Source organism: Myxine glutinosa, chromosome 12, assembly GCF_964187855.1.
Source record: "Myxine glutinosa chromosome 12, kmMyxGlut1.1, whole genome shotgun sequence".
NCBI classification, from domain to species: Eukaryota; Metazoa; Chordata; class Myxini; order Myxiniformes; family Myxinidae; genus Myxine; species Myxine glutinosa.
Genome location: NC_136272.1, coordinates 38,136,883 through 38,154,862, shown reverse-complemented (window position 1 = coordinate 38,154,862; position 17,980 = coordinate 38,136,883). Strand labels below are relative to the sequence as shown.

General features: G+C 48.2%; 1 protein-coding gene and 1 non-coding gene across 6 annotated transcripts in view; one reads left to right on the top strand and one right to left on the bottom strand.

Annotated features, from left to right (window-relative positions):
• CORIN (corin, serine peptidase) overlaps positions 1 to 17,980 on the top strand; it is a 116,451-nt gene that overhangs the window by 78,019 nt on the left and 20,452 nt on the right. For all 5 annotated transcript variants that reach the window (XM_068102538.2, XM_068102535.2, XM_078766744.1 and 2 more), the window contains exons 9-11: positions 3,486 to 3,596; positions 10,053 to 10,182; positions 12,032 to 12,154. In XM_068102538.2, the coding sequence (XP_067958639.2) occupies positions 3,486 to 3,596; positions 10,053 to 10,182; positions 12,032 to 12,154 (364 nt within the window). The remainder of the gene's footprint in view (positions 1 to 3,485; positions 3,597 to 10,052; positions 10,183 to 12,031; positions 12,155 to 17,980) is intronic.
• Positions 3,231 to 3,337, bottom strand: LOC137416876 (U6 spliceosomal RNA). Its single transcript, XR_010982351.2, has one exon. It is a non-coding gene; the product is annotated as a U6 spliceosomal RNA (small nuclear RNA).

Sequence of the window (17,980 nt, the reverse complement as noted above, 5' to 3'; positions counted from 1 at the left end):
TCTAGGTCTAAGGAGGTCTACGGGTAGTTTGAGCCCTCCAAAGTAGGTATTTGGTTTCTTCTCCGAAACTACACCCACAATTTCAAAAACACTTGACCACAACCTTCATTACCCATGATGCACCAAAGTTTGTTCACGTCATGAGAAAAATTGAGTCTAATGGGGTCTATGGGGGTCTTATGATTACGTTAGTATGATTCTACATGCTACCCTGTCTCCTAGCAACCATTGAAATTGTTTTAAAATACCTTGATACTGTTTAAAATACCTTTAGTCGGTGTAGTATGCTGCTTTATTCTACCAAGTGAGCGCTCAAGGGTATTACCCCTATTTTAGTATATTTGTGGCAAGAATTTGTAATTTGTCTTGGGTGCTGGCGATAGATAACTCACCAACCCTTTAAGAAACACACCCTGGGATCTTGAACATCCACCAACTAATGCTCAGAGACAAGACAACCAGCTTAATGTGCATCTGAAGGGCAGCATAATTACTTCTGCCACCAAGGGTGGACGGAGGTTATGTTTCCACTCCTGTCTGTCAGTTTGTCTGTCTGTTTGTCTGTTAACAGGATATCTCAAAAAGTTGTGGACGGATTCGAACGAAATTTGGTGGATGAGTTGGTTGGGTGACAAGAACTAGCTGGTTCGATTTTGGTTCAGGTCCGGATCCAGATCTGGTGTATTAGTGGGATTACTGGGATAGAAAATGTAAACTGTTCAGCATGGCGAAGGTTCTAGTTTATGATACAATGCCCTCTTATTGAAGTAAAATGCAACAGTTTATAGTCAGGTCAAGAATCAAAGCCAGGCAAGATAGCTCAAAGAAAGGTAAGTGCATTAACTCTCTACCATTGTTTTGGAATAGATAATGTTGCCCGATCTTCCAATGGTGAAGAATCACTTACAAATTAAATAATTCTCGTATCCAAAAGCATATTCAAATCTTCACCAAAATCGAATTGATTAGTCCTTGTTACACACCCAACCGGTCCACCAAGTTTCGTCCAAATCCGTCCATAACCTTTTGAGATATCATGCTATATGTTGGTTTTAGCCTCGTCTCTCAATGGTGAAGAATCACTTCAAAAATTAAATAATTCTCACATCCGTATGCATATTCAAATCTTCACCAAAAATCGAATATATTAGTCCTTGTCACACACACAACCTGTCCACCAAATTTCGTACAAATCCGTCCGCAACATTTTGAGATATTCTGTTCACAGACAAACAACAAACAGACAAACAAACAGACAGACAGGGGTGAAAACATAACCTCCATCCTCCTTTGGTAGCGGGGGTAATGAGCCAACTTCCAAGTGCTATGGATTCTGTTCCTGATGGCCAAGCATCAGAGGTATTTGATGACAGAGGAAATGTTGAAAAGGTAAGCAAGCACAGCAGCTCAGCGACAATCAACGATTAAACAAGAAGACGTCATGCAGAGCACGATACTTGAAAAATCCGCCGCTCCCCACCCCCTAAAAAGGTTTCCATTGATACAGCAAATTGTCCATTCATCAAGATTAAAATTGAGGATCTTGATCAAAGCTCGGGTCAACAGGATGAAAAGTGACGATTTTTCAGATGAAAAAAATGATGATTTTAGAAGTTTGACCTTGAGTTGACCTTTGACCGTTTGACCTCAAAAATAGTAAGTTTCTCAATTCAGTGAGGCATTATACAAATGCTGTTCAATTTTCAAGTCAATCGGATGAAAATTGACAGTTTTTCAGATGAAAATTGATGATTTTGGAAGTTTGACCTTGACTTGACCTTTGACCTTTTGACCTCAAAAATAGTTGGGTTCCCAATTTAGTGACTCAATATACAAATGCTGTTCAATTTTAAAGTCAATCGGATTTAAAATGGCGATTTTAGAAAAATCGACCTCCAGATGACCTTTGACTTCAAAATCAATAGGCTTCTCAATTGGGACGACCTCTACAACTTGTTGAAGTTTGGTGACGATCGGTTTAGAATTGCGACCTGTTGGCCGGTGACAAACAGACAAATGAAAAATCACTCAAAGAGCGACACTTGGCAAAAGATAACAAAGTAGCATGGCACTCAGTAGAGCATCCTTTTGACCTCTTAAATAATTGGTGGTTGAATTCAGTTAGCTGACATGAAAATCCAATTCAAATTTCAAGTCAATCGGAGGAAAATTGAGGCTTTTAGAAATTTGAAAAACGTGGTTGACCTTTGGCTTATGTTGACCTTTTGGCTGATGCTGATCTCAAAAATAGTTGGTGTTTGAATCCAGTTCACTGATGTGTATATCCCATTCAAATTTCAAGTGAATCGGATGAAAATTGAGGATTTTAGAAATTTGAAATTGTTGTTGACCTTTGACCGATGTTGATCTCAGAAATAGTTGGTGGTTGAATTCAGTTAGCCGATATGTAAATCATATTCAAATTTCAAGTCAATCGGATGAAAATTGAGGATTTTAGAAATGTAAAAAAAGTGGTTGACCTTTGGCCTTTGTTGACCTTTTGACCTTTTGACCCCCAAAATATATAGAATTTTGTCGGACCACGAATTCTACCATTTGGTGAAGTTCCGTGAAGATCGGTTTAAAATTGTGACCTGGAGGCAAGTATAAGTGAGCGGACAGACAAAGACACAAACCGGTGAGCAACATACTTGCAATAAATTTTTTTTTTTTTGCCAAGTAACAAACAGACAGACAGACAGACGGAATAACAAACGCAACCGACCAATGTACTTGAAAAATCTTCGATTTTGCAAGTAATAAATGAATTATATACAACCCACCCTGAAACTGATCCTTCCGAGGTGGAAACAACCCATCCTTCCGAGGTCGACAAATTGAGAACCAGTTCACTGGTAATTCCCTGTGTGTCGCAAGAGGGACTAACAGGGTTGGCGGCAGGATGGGCATGCGGCCAAAAACATTGCTTCAAAAAGGGGACCATGGTGCCCAAAAAAGGCCAACTCCTGCTCTGCGGAGAAAAATGGCCTCTAAAGGTGGTTCTTCCACCCTGAAACCACAAGGCCTCAGCAATTACACCATACCTCTTTATTTGGGGTAAAACATAGGTCTCAGGAGGAGAATGATGTGCCAAAGAAACCTGTCCTGCATGGCTCTGCTCGTGCATGCATTGTGACTCCATTGTCCACATGTCCTCTCCACAACCCGGTCAGCCTTTGGGATCCTGGGTGGGTGCGGAGCAGTTTGGTGCGGCCGGATGTTTGGGATGTTCAAATATGGAACGCTTCACGAAATTGCATGCCACCCTTGCGCAGGGGCCATGCTAACCTTCTCTATATCCGCCCAATTTTTGCATATGTATTGCCAAAGCGAGTACAAATTGCAACATAAATGTTTTATATTCCAGTTGCAACAGTTCATATTGCAACATAAATGTTGAATATTTAAAAAAAATATTAACCACTCTGATGAAAGTTGAGTTCATAGCAAGAGAACTGATCATTATGACTGCCTGTTGTATACAGTGGGCTGTAGAGAAAATGAAGTGATGTGCCAGTGGGGTGGCTGCATCGCCCAAAGCGTCTGGTGTGATGGACAGCCAGATTGCCCTGATGCATCTGATGAGTGGGATTGTGGTAAGATTATTTCATAATATTGCCTTCAACCTACATTTTACAATTTTTCTTATATGCAATTTACAAGAAAAGCCTGCTTGGAGTTTGCAAAAAAGCACCTAAAGGACTCTCAGACTGTGAGAAACAAGATTCTGTGGGCTTTCATGTGTCTTTCACTGAGGAGAGGCTTCCGTCTGGCCACTCTGCCATAAAGCCCAGATCGGTGGAGTGTTGCAGTGATGGTTGTCCTTCTGGAAGTTTCTCCCATCTCCACACAGGATCTCTGGAGCTCAGCCAGAGTGGCCATCGGGTTCTTGGTCACCTCTCTTACCAGGGCCCTTCTCCCCCGATTGCTCAGTTTGGCCGGGCGGCCAGCTCAAGGAAGAGTCCTGGTTGTTCCAAACTTCTTCCATTTAAGAATTATGGAGGCCACTGTGCTCTTGGGAACCTTCAATGCAGCAGAAATTTTTTTGTAGGCTTCCCCAGATCTGTGCCTCGACAAAATCCTGTCTCTGAGCTCTGCAGGCAGTTCCTTCGACCTCATGGCTTGGTTTTTGCTCTGATACGCATTGTCAGCTGTGAGACCTTATATAGACAGGTGTGTGCCTTTCCAAATCATGTCCAATCAATTGAATATACCACAGTTGGACTCCAATCTAGGTGTAGAAACATCTCAAATATTATCAAGAGAAATGGGAGGCACCTGAGCTAAATTTCAAGTGTCATAGCAAAGGGTATGAATACTTATGTCAATGTGATATTTCAGGTTTTTCTTTTTAATAAATTTGCAAAACTTTCTAAAATCCTGTTTTCTCTTTGTCATTATGGGGTGTTGAGTGTAGATTGATGAGGGAAAAAAATGAATTTAAACGATTTCAGCATAAGGCTGCAACATAACATAATGTGAAAAAAGTGAAGGGGTCTGAATACTTTCTGAATGCACTGTATACACAGTGCCTTCAAAGAGTATTCACACCCCTTGACTTTTTTATATTGTTGTGTTACAACCTGAATTTAAAATGGATTAAATTGAGATTTTCTGTTGTCACTGATCTACACATAATACCCCATAATTTCAAAGTGGAAATATGTTTTTAGAATTTTTTACAAAACAATTCAAAATGAAAAACTGAACTGTCTCGATTCAATAAGTATTCAACCCCTTTGCTATGACACACCAAATTGAGCTCAGGTGCATCCAATTTCCATTGATCATCCTTGAGATGTCTCTTCAACTTGATTAGATTCCACCTATGGCTAAATCAATTGATTGGACATGATTTAGAAAGAAACACACCTTTCTATATAATGTCCCACAGTTGACAGTGCATGTCAGAGCAGAAACTCTATATGAAGTACAAGGAACTGTCCGTAGAACTCTGAGATAGAATTGTGAGGAGGCATAGATCTGGGGAAGGGTATAAAAATTTCTGGCTGATTTATCGTTCGAGAGGATCTTGGAGGAACCTGCCTTATTTAAACCTCAGACATTTCGTTTGGTTTGCTCTTTATTGTTGAAGTGTGCGGTGTCACCATGCCTAGATCAAAAGAGCTCTCTGAGGCCTTCAAAAAGAAGGTTATAGATGCCTACGAGTCTGGGAAGGGATTTAAAAAGATCTCCAAACAATTTGAAATCAATCATTCGACTGTCCGGAAGATCATCTACAAGGAGAAGATTCCAAACAACTGCCAACTTGTTCAGGCCAGGCCGCCCCAGCAAGTTCATGTGATATTTATGTCAATGTGATATTTCAGGTTTTTCTTTTTAATAAATTTGCAAAACTTTCTAAAGTTGAATATACCACAGTTGGACTCTGAGATTGGACTCAGTGGACATTGGACACAGTTGGACTCCACAGCCGCCCCAGCAAGTTCAGCCCAAGAGCAGACAGCAAGATGCTGAAAGAAGTCTCTAAGAACCCCAGAATGTCATCACGGGACCTACAGGTAGCTCTTGCCACTGTTGATGTCAAAGTGCACGAGTCTACCATGAGAAAGAGGCTGCACAAATTTGATCGACATGGGAGGTGTGCCAGGAGGAAACCTTTGCTCTCCAGAAAGAACATCAGGGCAAGACTAAAGTTTGCCAATTGAACACCTAGGCAAAGACCAGCACTTCTGGAATAATGTGCTCTGGACAGATGAGTCAAAGGTCGAACTATTTGGCCACATTACCAGAAGACATGTTTGGCGAAAACCAAAGACAGCATTTGACCACAATAACCTGATACCAACTGTAAAGCATGGTGGTGGAAATATTATGGTTTGGGGCAGCTTTGCTGCATCAGGGCCTGTGCAGCTCACCATCGTAGAATCCACTATGAATTCTTCATTGTACCAGAGGGTGCTTGAGGATAATGTGAGGCCATCTGTCGGAAAATTGAAGCTCAACCGAAGGTGGACCTTGCAACATGACAATGACCCTAAACATACCAGTAAATCTACCAAGGAATGGCTGAAAAGAAAGAAATGGAGGGTTCTGGAATGGCCAAGTCAAAGCCCGGATCTAAATCCCATCGAGATGTTGTCGGGGGATTTGAAACGAGCTGTGCATGCAAGAAACCCCTCAAACATCGCACAGCTGAAAGAATTCTGCATGGAGGAGTGGGCAAAAATCTCTCCCAGTCGATGTCAGAGACTGGTTGACAGTTACAAGAAACGCCTACTTGAGGTTGTTTCTGCCAAAGGGGGCAATACCACCTATTAGAGCCAAGGGTGTACTTACTTTTTCCACAGAAGGAAATGGCATCTCTGTTAATTTTTTGTTGAATAAATTATTGCAAAGTCAATCTTACATTGTTTTTTGTTCAATTATATCACCTTTATCAATATATACTGTTTAAATGAAGATCAAATAGCTGTGTGTTGAAATATGTTGAAAAAGTCAAAACTTTACATGGGGTGTACTTACTTTTTCACGTGACTGTATGTCTGGCGGAAACAAAGCACAGTTGGTTTCATGTCAAGTTGGTTTCAGGCAGAGTAAACTAAAGTTTTGCTGAAAAAACAAAATGAAAACTCCAGTCATCTGCAACTGGAAAATCCTTTACTCTGGCGTTTATTTACTTGAAGGAGCGAGGCAAATGGAAGAGAAAGATAGGTAGATCCAACAGTGGGAAAAACATCAAGGGAATGAATGAGCAAGGTAAAAACATCAAGGGAATGAATGAGCATGGTAAAAACATCAAGGGAATGAATGAACAATAAATGAACAAGGTAATTTCTTTACACAAAAAGGTGCAAAAACAGATCCTTGCAACTACAGACCAATCAGCCTGCTCCCAATTATCAGCAAAGTCATGGAATCCATCATCGCCTCTGACATCAAATCCTTCCTCTTCTCCAATGGCTTGATCTCGGATCATCAATTTGGTTTCAGACCAGGTTATTCTACTCTGGACATGCCGCTTCTGCTGTCTTAACAATGGATGGAGGTCCTCAATGCCAAACAGGAAATCAGAGCTGTCTCTTTTGACATATCACGTGCCTTAGATACGGTCTGGCACCCGACCCTGCTCACCAAACTCTCCTCCTACGGTATCCATTGAAACCTCCACACATGGCTTGCAGACTTCCTCTCTGGTCGCAGTCAACATGTGACCCTGAATGGAATTCTATCATCTCCTCTTCCTGTTCAGGCTGGAGTTCCCCAAGGCAGTGTTCTGGGCCCTGTGCTTTTTCTGGTCTTCATTAATGATCTCTACGACTCTCTGGAAAATCCTCTCTATGTCTCAGCTGATGACTCCACTCTATGCTGCTCCATATCTCAACCCTCAGATTGGCAGGCAGCAGCCTCTTCACTCTCTGCAGACCTGGTCAATATCACAAACTGCTCAAACAAGTGGAACATGTCTTTCAATCCTGACAAGTCTCGCACTCTCATTTTGTCTCTCCATAAAGACCGTCTGGACAACCCTCCCATCTACTTTCTCAACAATTCCCTTGAAGAAGTTTTGTCACTCAAGCTTTTGGGTCTCACTATCTGCCATGATCTGTCCAGGGAAAACCACATTTCCAAGCTGGCCTTCAAAGCCAGTCGCTGACATCATCCGTCGTCATGCGAAGTCCTTTCTGGGCACTTCTGAGCTCCTCACCACATACAAAGCCTTCATCCGCAGCTCAATGGAATACTGCTCTACCCTCTGGGCTGGTGTTCCTGCCTCACACCTAGCTCGGCCTCACGCTGTTGAAATCAAAAGCTTTCAGAATCATTGGAATCTCCCGTGATGAAGCTGATTCGAAGGGCTTTTCACTCTCACCGCAGGCAGGTTGGTGGTCTTTGTCTTCCACCGACTCCTCTCTGGCCTTGCTCCCCCTGCTCTGTCTGTGCTCTGTCCCCCAAATTTTCCTGCAGGACGCACAAGATCTGCCAGCAACCCTCTTCTGATGAAACTGCCAAAATCAAGACTCTCTGCTCACCTTCACTCCTTCATTCCTCTTTACTTCCGCCTCTGGAACAAACTCCCTCACTCTCTTCAATCCCACTCCTCCTTCCAGGTCTCCAAAACTGGTGTTCACCACCATCCCTTATCTTCCCCCATCCCAAACTTTAATCTTTTCTACCCCCATTAAAACACTCCAAATCCACCTCTTTCAATCTCCAACTTCTTTCCTGAAATTCCTAGATGTGTCAATTCGTTTTATACCGTAATACTTCTCCCTTCCCCCCTGCTCTCGCCCACCGGCCCTCTCTCTTCCACAGATCTACCGACGTCCCTGTTCTCTACTGTTGTTGTGCTTGTATGTTCACTACAATCCCTTATCAGGATCCAATCCAATCTTGTCTCCCGCTCCCTTTATTACCCTCGCCAGAGGAGAGGGTATTGCATTTGAGTCCGTTTGTTTGTCTGTTTGTTTGTCCGCACAGAATAAATATGATTTTCTCTGCAACCGTTGGTCTGATTGACAGGAAATTTTCACCATGGATGCAACTCCACCTGTATAATTTTCTAATGATAATTATGACGTCATAGGTCACGTGGTTCGGTCGCCATCTTGGAAAAATCGAAAAACTTTGCACCTCTATATCTCGGAAAGCGCTGAATAGAAAAAATTGAGACATGGCTCATTGTAAAGAACTCTCCATGGGGAATAAAATATGTTAATGATGATGTCATAGGTGCCTCCGTTATGACCTCATAATTCGACAAGTACAAAACTTCATCCAATCAAGATGAAATTTCTTGAGCGCCATGTCAGCATAAACTGGTGGAGAAAAAAAAGAAGATGACGCCATCGGTCACGTGGTTCGGCCGCCATCTTGGAAAAACCGAAAAACTTTGCACCTCTTTATCTCCAAAAGTGCTGAATAGAAAAAATTGAGACATGGCTCATTGTAAAGAACTCTCCATGGGGAATAAAATATGTTAATGATGATGTCATAGGTGTCTCCATTATGACGTCATAATTCGACAAGTACAAAACTTCATCTGATCAAGATGAAATTTCTTGAGCATAATCTAGGAATAAATTAGTTTAGAAAAAATTAATGATGACGTCATCCGTCACGTGGTTCGGTCGCCATATTTGTTTTAACACAAAAGCCTTAAAAACCACTGAAAATACATCCTGGTGAGGATATGCAATCTGATTGCTCTTTTCTTGTTTATTTTATGTTTCATGGGTCTGTGCTTATTCTTGTGTGTAATGTGTTAGCTCTAACACAAGCCTTGACTCTGTATACAAAAAAGGTATGAGAAAAGAGGGAAGAGGAAACACTGAAATTAGCAAGTAAGATGATTGGTTTAGGAAAGGTTAATGGGAGTAATAATGATCATGGGACATAATTGAGGGTGTCGAGAGATGGCAGTGCATGACCTGCTTAAAACCCTGGAGGAAGAGTGAAATAGAGCAGCCTCTGGAAGGTGGTTCAATCGACGGAAGAAGCGAGGAGTGAAAGAGTTGAGATGTGCAGTACTCCAATGAGCTGTGACCAAAGGCCTTGTAGAGTGTGAGTAGCTCTAATTTTCTAAAGAAAGTCTTGGAACTATGGAGGATGGCCAGTGTGTGACTGACTTTGCGTGCAAGCTTTGCTCCATGGTCGGCCCAGGAAAGGTCATGGCTGAAGGTGAGGCCTAGAAGGACAGTTCAGTTAATGAACTCATTGACTTTTCACCAGGATTAGGAGCATGATATATAAACTTGCAAACATAATTTACAAAATAGCCTCTTGGGAGAGCTTTGTGAAAGTGCTGTTTTAATCATTAACACTCCGGAGTCCATTTGTAGTTCACACAACCTCTGGTTAACTTGGCAGGAAGTGGTGCTTGTGGTGATTAACCTCTCCATAACTCTGCTTCTCATCCCAGGCTGGTTATCACAAGTAATCTTGAATCTAGCGATATAATGTATTATTATAAATATAATAAGCTTATTTGATAAATGCAACTTTGATCATGAGTTTGTTTATATTTTCATGAATCCAAAAATTCTGATGGAGGTAAATTCATCAACTACGTTGCTTTTTCTTCCTTTCAGTTTCCATTGATGCTCCAAGTGGTCATGAGGGTCTCCTACTTGTGTGGCGTGGTGGTCAGCACTATACAGTGTGTGCTGATGGATGGAACTCTCACCTCAGTACCATAACCTGTAACCAAATGGGCTACTGGTAAATAATAAATAAAGCAGTCATAAATAAATAAATACCTACAGGGAAAAATATCCAACAACCATGATAATAACTTTTAATCTCATTATGAATTGCCTTGTTACTTCAATTAATACGTTAAAGCAGGCGTTAAAAACTTAGAAATAGCATCAAGGGCCATTGATGTGAAATGGACAAATGGTCCCCATTTGTCCTTCTCCAAATTACTTATCTTTTTGTGTACATGCTATCTAGGGGTTGACAAGGTAGCACAGAGTTAGTGGACAACACTTTAGAGCTATCTAGTCTGGATTTGATTCCGACTATATAAACTGTCCTGATGATTTGCAGGCATGGAGTTTCATCATTGAGTATGACGTCATTCAGAGAGAACTGGGCTTACTGTCTACTAAGTATTTCCTGGTAGACGTGAAAGATCACACAGTGTATTTTACAAGAGTATGCTATTGTGTGCTGTCACCTGCCCAGCGTTGGTTCTCTGCTAGCAACGTTCATGATTTGGTTATCAATATAATGTTATACCCGGTAAGAGTTCACAAAGCCAAAAGCAATTTATTTCCCCTTCTTTATATATGGTGTGTTGTAATTTGTCTTTGTTAGATTTGAAAATTAACTCTGATAATATTTATGGAATAATTTCAGTTGAAAGTTTTTTTTGTGTTCTTGATGTATAGTTTATACAGAGTAAAATGACAAAAAAACAGGCCTGGTTATATCAATGTAATCTCTGTTTGGAAATATCTATTCATCGATGATCTCATGATTTCAGCCTGGTGTTGGCTTAGCGGTTAGGGTGCCGGCTTGGGATCCTAGGATCCTGGGTTGGCTTAGCGGTTAGGGTGCCGGCTTGGGATCCTAGGATCCTGGGTTTGAATCCTGGTCGATCGCTGAATTAACGCCAGGGGGGTTGACTCAGCCTGTCATCCTTCTGAGGTCGGAAAATCGAGTACCAGATCACTGGTAATTCCCTGTGTGTCGCAAGAGGCAACTAACAGGGTTGGTGGCAGGAAGAGCATCCGGCCACAAAACATTGCTTCAAAAAGGGGACCACGGTGCCCAAAAAAGGCCAACCCCCACTCTGCGGGGAAAAATGGCCTCCAAAGGTGGTCTGGATGATCTCATAATTTGCAGAATTATAATGAATATTGAATTTTCGGAGAAACTGGTATAATCAACGATTTTAAGGTGTAATTTTGAAATCATTATTTTGTGACATGTTTTATTGTGAACAACTTGAATACTATTCAGAGTTAGGACAGGTCTTTCACTCAGAGAGCGGTGAATGCATGGAATGGTTTCTCTGCAAGGGTAATGACAGTAGAGTCAGTGGGTTGTTTTCAAATTGAGTTGGATAGGTATGATAAGTAGTTGGGAGGTCGAGGGAAGAGGAAGGGGAGTACACATACTAGGTTGTTGGTACGGTTGCGCAGACTTGATGGGCCTCATGGCTAATGTCGTTCCCCTGCTTTGAAACTCCTTGTATTTCCTTGTATCTAATGCTGACTGTTCAAGACAGTCGGCATTAGATACAAGGAAATTTACAGAAGTTACAAAGTTTTCAAATCGACGAGTTCTGCTTGTCAATTTTAAAGCTGTGTAACCTGTCGAGTGTCGATTCCATGTGATTTTTGCAGTAATTTTTTTTCTTGCCAATTACCTGCAGCCATTTACGATGCAGGTGCAAGACCCTCTGAGTAAACACTCATTCTTTCTTAAGAAAGAATGTAATCCTTTTGTTGAATGTTGCATTATCATTTCAACATCATATTTTATCCACCAAAGGGAATTATTTAACTCTAAAATTTAGTTGTTTTTTTAAACCATTTTTATCCATTTTGTTTTCCTGCAGGGGTACAGAAGAATGGCACGCCGTACCGAGCTACTGGAAACAAAGTTTATTGCTGCCACTGCATGTACTTGCCAGCAAGGACCAAGGGCCAAGACGAATAGTACAGAGCTCACTTTCACTGGGGTGAGTTCGAGGATTCATCCAACATTTGTTCTGCAACGATCTACACAGGTAATGCAATGGAAAGCTGATGAAGAACAGGAGTAAATACATATAAAAATGGTATATATATATATATATATATATATATATATAGATGTAAATAACTAAAAATAGGTAGCAAAGGAGTCATGTTATACGGTGATTAAAAAACGCCTTAAAGCCGTAAAGAATAAAAATTCTTGCTGTACAACTTTCGTTTCGGAAGACTGGGATCTTCCATCCTCAGAGGTGGTGGTGGTTCGTGTGCAGCCACCCAGATGCTGGTTGCATCATTTCTGTGGGCATGTCTGCCGCTGATGCAGTGCCTCTCTATAACCATTTCACCAACCTCGGAAGGATGACAGGTTTAGTCAACCTCACCTGGCATTAAATTCAACGGGATTCAACCTCAGCACCTTGGGACCCCAAGCCCACCACCATAACCATTAGGCCAACACCAGGTATATATCCTCAGAGGTAATGGGAACCATGACGTCTGCAGCTGTGATTGGATCAGCTGCACTTTTTGTTCGCCGGGAACGGCTACGTTGAAGCGCGGTGCTACGCGCGCGACTTGCTACCAAGGAGGAAGCGGACAACGCGGTTAAACAAAAGTGTCTTTATTGACAAGAGGTCATTGTAGCACTGGCGCGCTCCGGGCTGCGGGCCCAGTGTATATCCTGAGGCCACGCCTACCCCTCGGGCGTGGCCGCCGCCCACTTGGTGCGCGGATTGATGTCACCACGCCAGTGGGCTTTCGTGTCCGCCACACGCGCCCCCCCAGAATTCCCGCGCACCTGGAGGGCCAGTTTGCGGGGCAAACGGATGACCCGGCCGAAGCGCCCTCTGGCGACCGGCGGCGTCCAGGGTGCAGGGATGCCAGCTGGGATGCCCCCGGCTGTACCCGGGATGGGTGCCGGACCGGGGGGCGGTGTGCCGGCGGTGCTGGGCGGTGCCGGGGGTCCGCCCGCCGGGGGGGGGGGGCGATGCGGGGGCCGAGCCACCGGCGGTGGGTGGTCCACGTCGAGGTGGGCCGGCTTGAGTCGATCCACCGAGACGCAGTCCGGAGTACCGCCGATGTCTAAGGTGAAGAATTTCGCCCCGGTCTCCAGCACGCGGAAAGGCCCGTCGTACAGGGGCCGCAGTGGTGTCCGGTGGGCGTCGTGCCGGACGAAGACATACTCCGCGGTGTGAAGCTCCGGGGCGACGTGCGTGGGTGGGTGCCCGTGGTGCGCCGTCGGCACCGGGGCGAACCTCCGGGTGGTCTCCTGCAGCGTGAAGCGCTCCTGCGCCATGGACCAAGGTGCCGTGGGGTCGGGGAGGAACTCGCCTGGCACCCGCAGCGGTTGTCCAAAGACCAACTCCGCCGCGGATGCGCGCAGGTCCTCATTCGGCGCCGTCCGGAGGCCCAGCCGGACCCAGGGGAGCCTGTCGACCCAGCCGCCGTCGCGGAGGGTGGCCCGGAGCGCGGCCTTCAATGAGCGGTGGAACCGCTCGCACAGGCCGTTAGCCTGGGGGTGGTAGGCCGTGGTGCAGTGCAGCTGGACCCCGAGCCCCCGCGCGACCGCCCCCCCAGAGCTCTGAGGTGAACTGGGGGCCGCGGTCGGACGAGATGTCCCAGGGGGCGCCGAACCGGGCGACCCAGGTGGCGATGAACGCCTGCGCGACGTCCGCCGCCGTCGTTGACGCCAAAGGCACGGCCTCCGGCCACCGGGTGGTGCGGTCCATCAAGGTCAGGACGTGGGTGAAACCCCACGAGGGGGGCAGAGGTCCCACCAGGTCCACGTGAACGTGGTCAAACCGACGTTCCGGCACCGCAAACGGGGCCAATGGGGCCTGGGTGTGTCGGTGCACCTTCGCGTGCTGGCACGCGAGGCACGTCCTGGCCCAGCCGCGGACGGCCTTCCGGAGGCCATGCCAGACAAACTTGTCGGCGATCAACCTCTGGGAGGCCCTCGTGCCCGGGTGGGACAGGCCGTGGATGGAGTCGAAAATCCGGCGCTGCCAGCCCGCGGGCACGATGGGGCGAGGCCGCCCGAGGGAGACGTTGCACCAGAGGGCCGTGCCCGCGCCGTTGAATGGCACCTCGGTGATGCGGAGGCCCATAACGGCGGTCCGCAAGGCCTGGACATCGGGGTCGGCGGCCTGGTCCGCCGCCATCCGGGCATAGTTGATGCCGAGGTGGACCGCGTGGGCAACGGACCGGGAAAGGCAATCCGCCACCGGGTTGTCCTTCCCCACGACATGCCGGATGTCCATCGTGTATTCGGACACGGCCGAGAGGTGACGCTGCTGCCGGGCCGACCACGGCTCGGCGACCTTGCCCATCGCGAACACCAGTGGCTTGTGGTCGACGAAGGCCGTGAACGCACGGCCCACGAGCAGATGGCGGAAGTGCCTGACCGCCAGGTGGAGCCCGAGCAACTCGCGGTCGAAGGTACTGTACCGGCGTTCAGGCGGGCGAAGCTGCCGGCTGAAGAACGCCAGCGGTTGCCAGGCTCCACGCACCCATTGCTCGTGCACCGCGCCCACCGCGTAGTCCGAGGCGTCGGTGGTGAGGGCGATCGGTGCATCGGGCGCTGGTTGCGCGAGCATGGTGGCATTAGCCAAGGCGAGCTTCGCGCCCACGAACGCCGCATCCATCTGCTCGGTCCAGGTGACATCACCTTTGCCCGGCTTCCCCTGGAGGGCCTCGTGCAAGGGGCGCAGGAGCTGGGCGATGCGGGGCAGGAAACGGTGGTAAAAGTTTACCATGCCCAGGAACTCCTGGAGCCCCCTGATCGTGCGGGGGCGCGGAAACCCTTTCACCACCTCCACCTTGGCCGGTAGGGGGACGGCCCCGTGCCTGGTGACGCGGTGCCCCAAAAAGTCGATTTCGGCGACACCGAACCGGCACTTGGCGGGGTTCACGATCAGGCCGTGCTGGCCCAGACATTCGAAGAGCGTGCGGAGATGGTGTAGGTGCTCTTCGCGGGATGCGCTTGCGACGAGGATGTCGTCCAGGTATACGTACACAAAATCCAAGTCGCGCAAGACGCTGTCCATGAGGCGCTGGAACGCCTGAGCCGCATTCTTCAAACCGAAGGGCATCCGAAGAAATTCGAAAAGACCGAACGGCGTGATGACAGCCGTCTTCGGGATGTCCTCCGGTCTGACGGGTACCTGGTGGTAACCGCGTATGAGGTCCACCTTCGAGAAGAAGGACATATTCGCCAAGCGGGCGGAAAAGTCCTGAATATGGGGGACGGGGTAGCGGTCGGGGGTGGTGGAGTCGTTGAGACGGCGGTAGTCCCCGCACGGTCGCCATCCCCTGCCGGGCTTGGGCACGATGTGGAGCGGCGACACCCAAGCGCTCTCGGAGCGCCGCACGATGCCGAGCCGCTCCAGCGTAGCAAACTCCGCTTTAGCTATGGCGAGCTTCGTCGGCTCGAGGCGGCGTGTCCGGGCGTAGACCGGTGGCCCAGCGGTGGGGATGTGATGTTCCACCCCGTGCTTGACGGTCCCCGCCGAGAAGGTGGGCCTCGTGAGGGCCGGGAAACCCACGAGGAGGCGGGTGAATTCGTCCGCTGCCGGAAGCGTGCAGATGAACCTGGCCGGAACCGAGCCGCTCAGCAAGCCGCTCGGCGAGCCGCTCGATGAGCCGCTCAGTGAGCTGCTCAACGAGGCGGGCAGCGCGCACGCGAGTGAGCTGAATGTCTCAGCCTGGACAAGCCTTCTGTGCTTGACGTCGACCAACAGGCCATTGGCACAGAGGAAGTCCGCGCCGAGCAGTGCCATAGGCACGTCGGCAGTGACGAATGACCACCGGAAAACCTGCCCTCCGAACCGCAGAGAAAGGCAGCGTTTTCCGTACGTGCGAATGGGCGTACCATTGGCAGCAAGCAGTGCGGGGCCCCGGCCCGCGGACTGCTTGTCGGACGTACCGGTGGGAACGACACTCACCTGCGCTCCCGTGTCGCACAGTTAACGGCGCCCGGATAAGGTGTCCGTTATGTATCGGAGGCTGTTTAATCGGCCGGCGCTCAGTGCCACTACCGAGGGCCGGCCCGGGCGTTTCCCAACCTGCCGAATGAGCATGGCGGGCGACATTGCCGAGCCTCGTGGCCGAACCTAGCGTGGAAATGGCACCAGGTTTGCGGCAAAGCCGGAGGCCGCGGTTTCCGCGGTGGTGGTGGGCGGGGCGTGGCGGCCGCCACGAGGCGCCCCTCGGAGCAGGGGTGGGCACCCGCAGGAGGTTCGGGCTCGGGAGCCGCTACGGCCGCACCGAAACTCGCCCGCGTGTCCAAAGCCGCGTAGTACTTGTCGGCCTCGGCCGCGAACGCACGGGGTTCCGTTGTCGCAGAACCGGCCAACGCGAGGCGGACTCGTGCCGGCAGCTGGCGTCGAAACAACGCCCAGAATAGAGCGTTCGGGGTTTCGTCGCCCATGAGCGACAGCATATGGTCCATTCGGACTGACGGTCGCGTGTCACCGAGCTCGGGGAGGTCCAAGAGGCGATCGGCCCGTGCGTCCACGGTGAGGCCGAATGTGGCGAGGAGGAGACGCTTGATCGCCCCGTACCTGTCGTGGGCCGGTGGGTTCCTCAAGACCGACACGACGCGGGTGGCCGCGCCGGCCCCGAGGGAGGCGACCACGTGGCAGTAGCGTGTCTCGTCCGCCGTGATGCGTCGAAGCCTGAACTGGGCTTCGGCCTGCAGGAACGAGATCTCCGCCTTAGCTTCCCAGAACTCGGGGAGCTTTATTGCTACCGCGTTGGTTGCCATGGCTGTGGCGGGTTCGGGTGGTCAGTGACGGCTGACCAAAACGCCGGAGTCACCAATGAAGCACGGTGCTACGCGCGTGACTTGCTACCAAGGAGGAAGCGGACAACGCGGTTAAACAAAAGTGTCTTTATTGACAAGAGGTCACTGTAGCACTGGCGCGCTCCGGGCTGCGCGCCCAGTGTATATCCTGAGGCCACGCCTACCCCTTGGGCGTGGCCGCCGCCCACTTGGTGCGCGGAATGATGTCACCACGCCAGTGGGCTTTCGTGTCCGCCACAACGTCAAATCTTGCACCCGGCGGGCAAGTCGGGAAATCCTCGAAGCATGGATGTCGGGCACACGGCCATTAATCGTCATGCGGACCTTCATGCTTTTCTTACCGAGGATTATGCAATCACCACCAACCGCCCTCCCCAACCTACGGTTGCGAGCGGTGGGCCCGAGGCCTGGGGCGAGCCTGGAGTGCAGGAGGCGTAGTCAATAATCCATGCACACGCACCTGCAGCAGACCCGCCCACAAACACCACACTCGTTATTACATCTACTCCAAACCTCATTCCGATTGGTTCCCCCGCAGCCCAATCAGAACACGTAGCCGTTCATATAGGTTTGAAACTCTGTCCTTCCCTTTGGAAACTCGTTGCTCTTCAATAAGATATTATTAGTAATGTGTAACTTTCCTCACGTGAGGAATGGAAGGAACAATTAGCTGTATATGGAACACAAATCAACGTCAACCACAATCACGAGCTGAAGTAATGCATGGGGAAACATGGAAATACCGCACAGTACCCGGAGAAATACCTTGGCAATCACATTGGGGATTTGGCACACGGATGTTAAAATCGGCTCGGAAGGCGCGTTGATAAAACCAAAGCGAAACTCTTTCTTTATTTAATTTGCCTTTCAACGTTCTATTATTTTCTAATCGTTTCTATATAAAATGTATTTTTAATACGCTACTGTGGCGGACACGAAAGCTCACTGGTGTGAGCGACGCGGGAATTCTGGGGATTCTGGGGTTCTGGGGATTCTGGGAATTCTG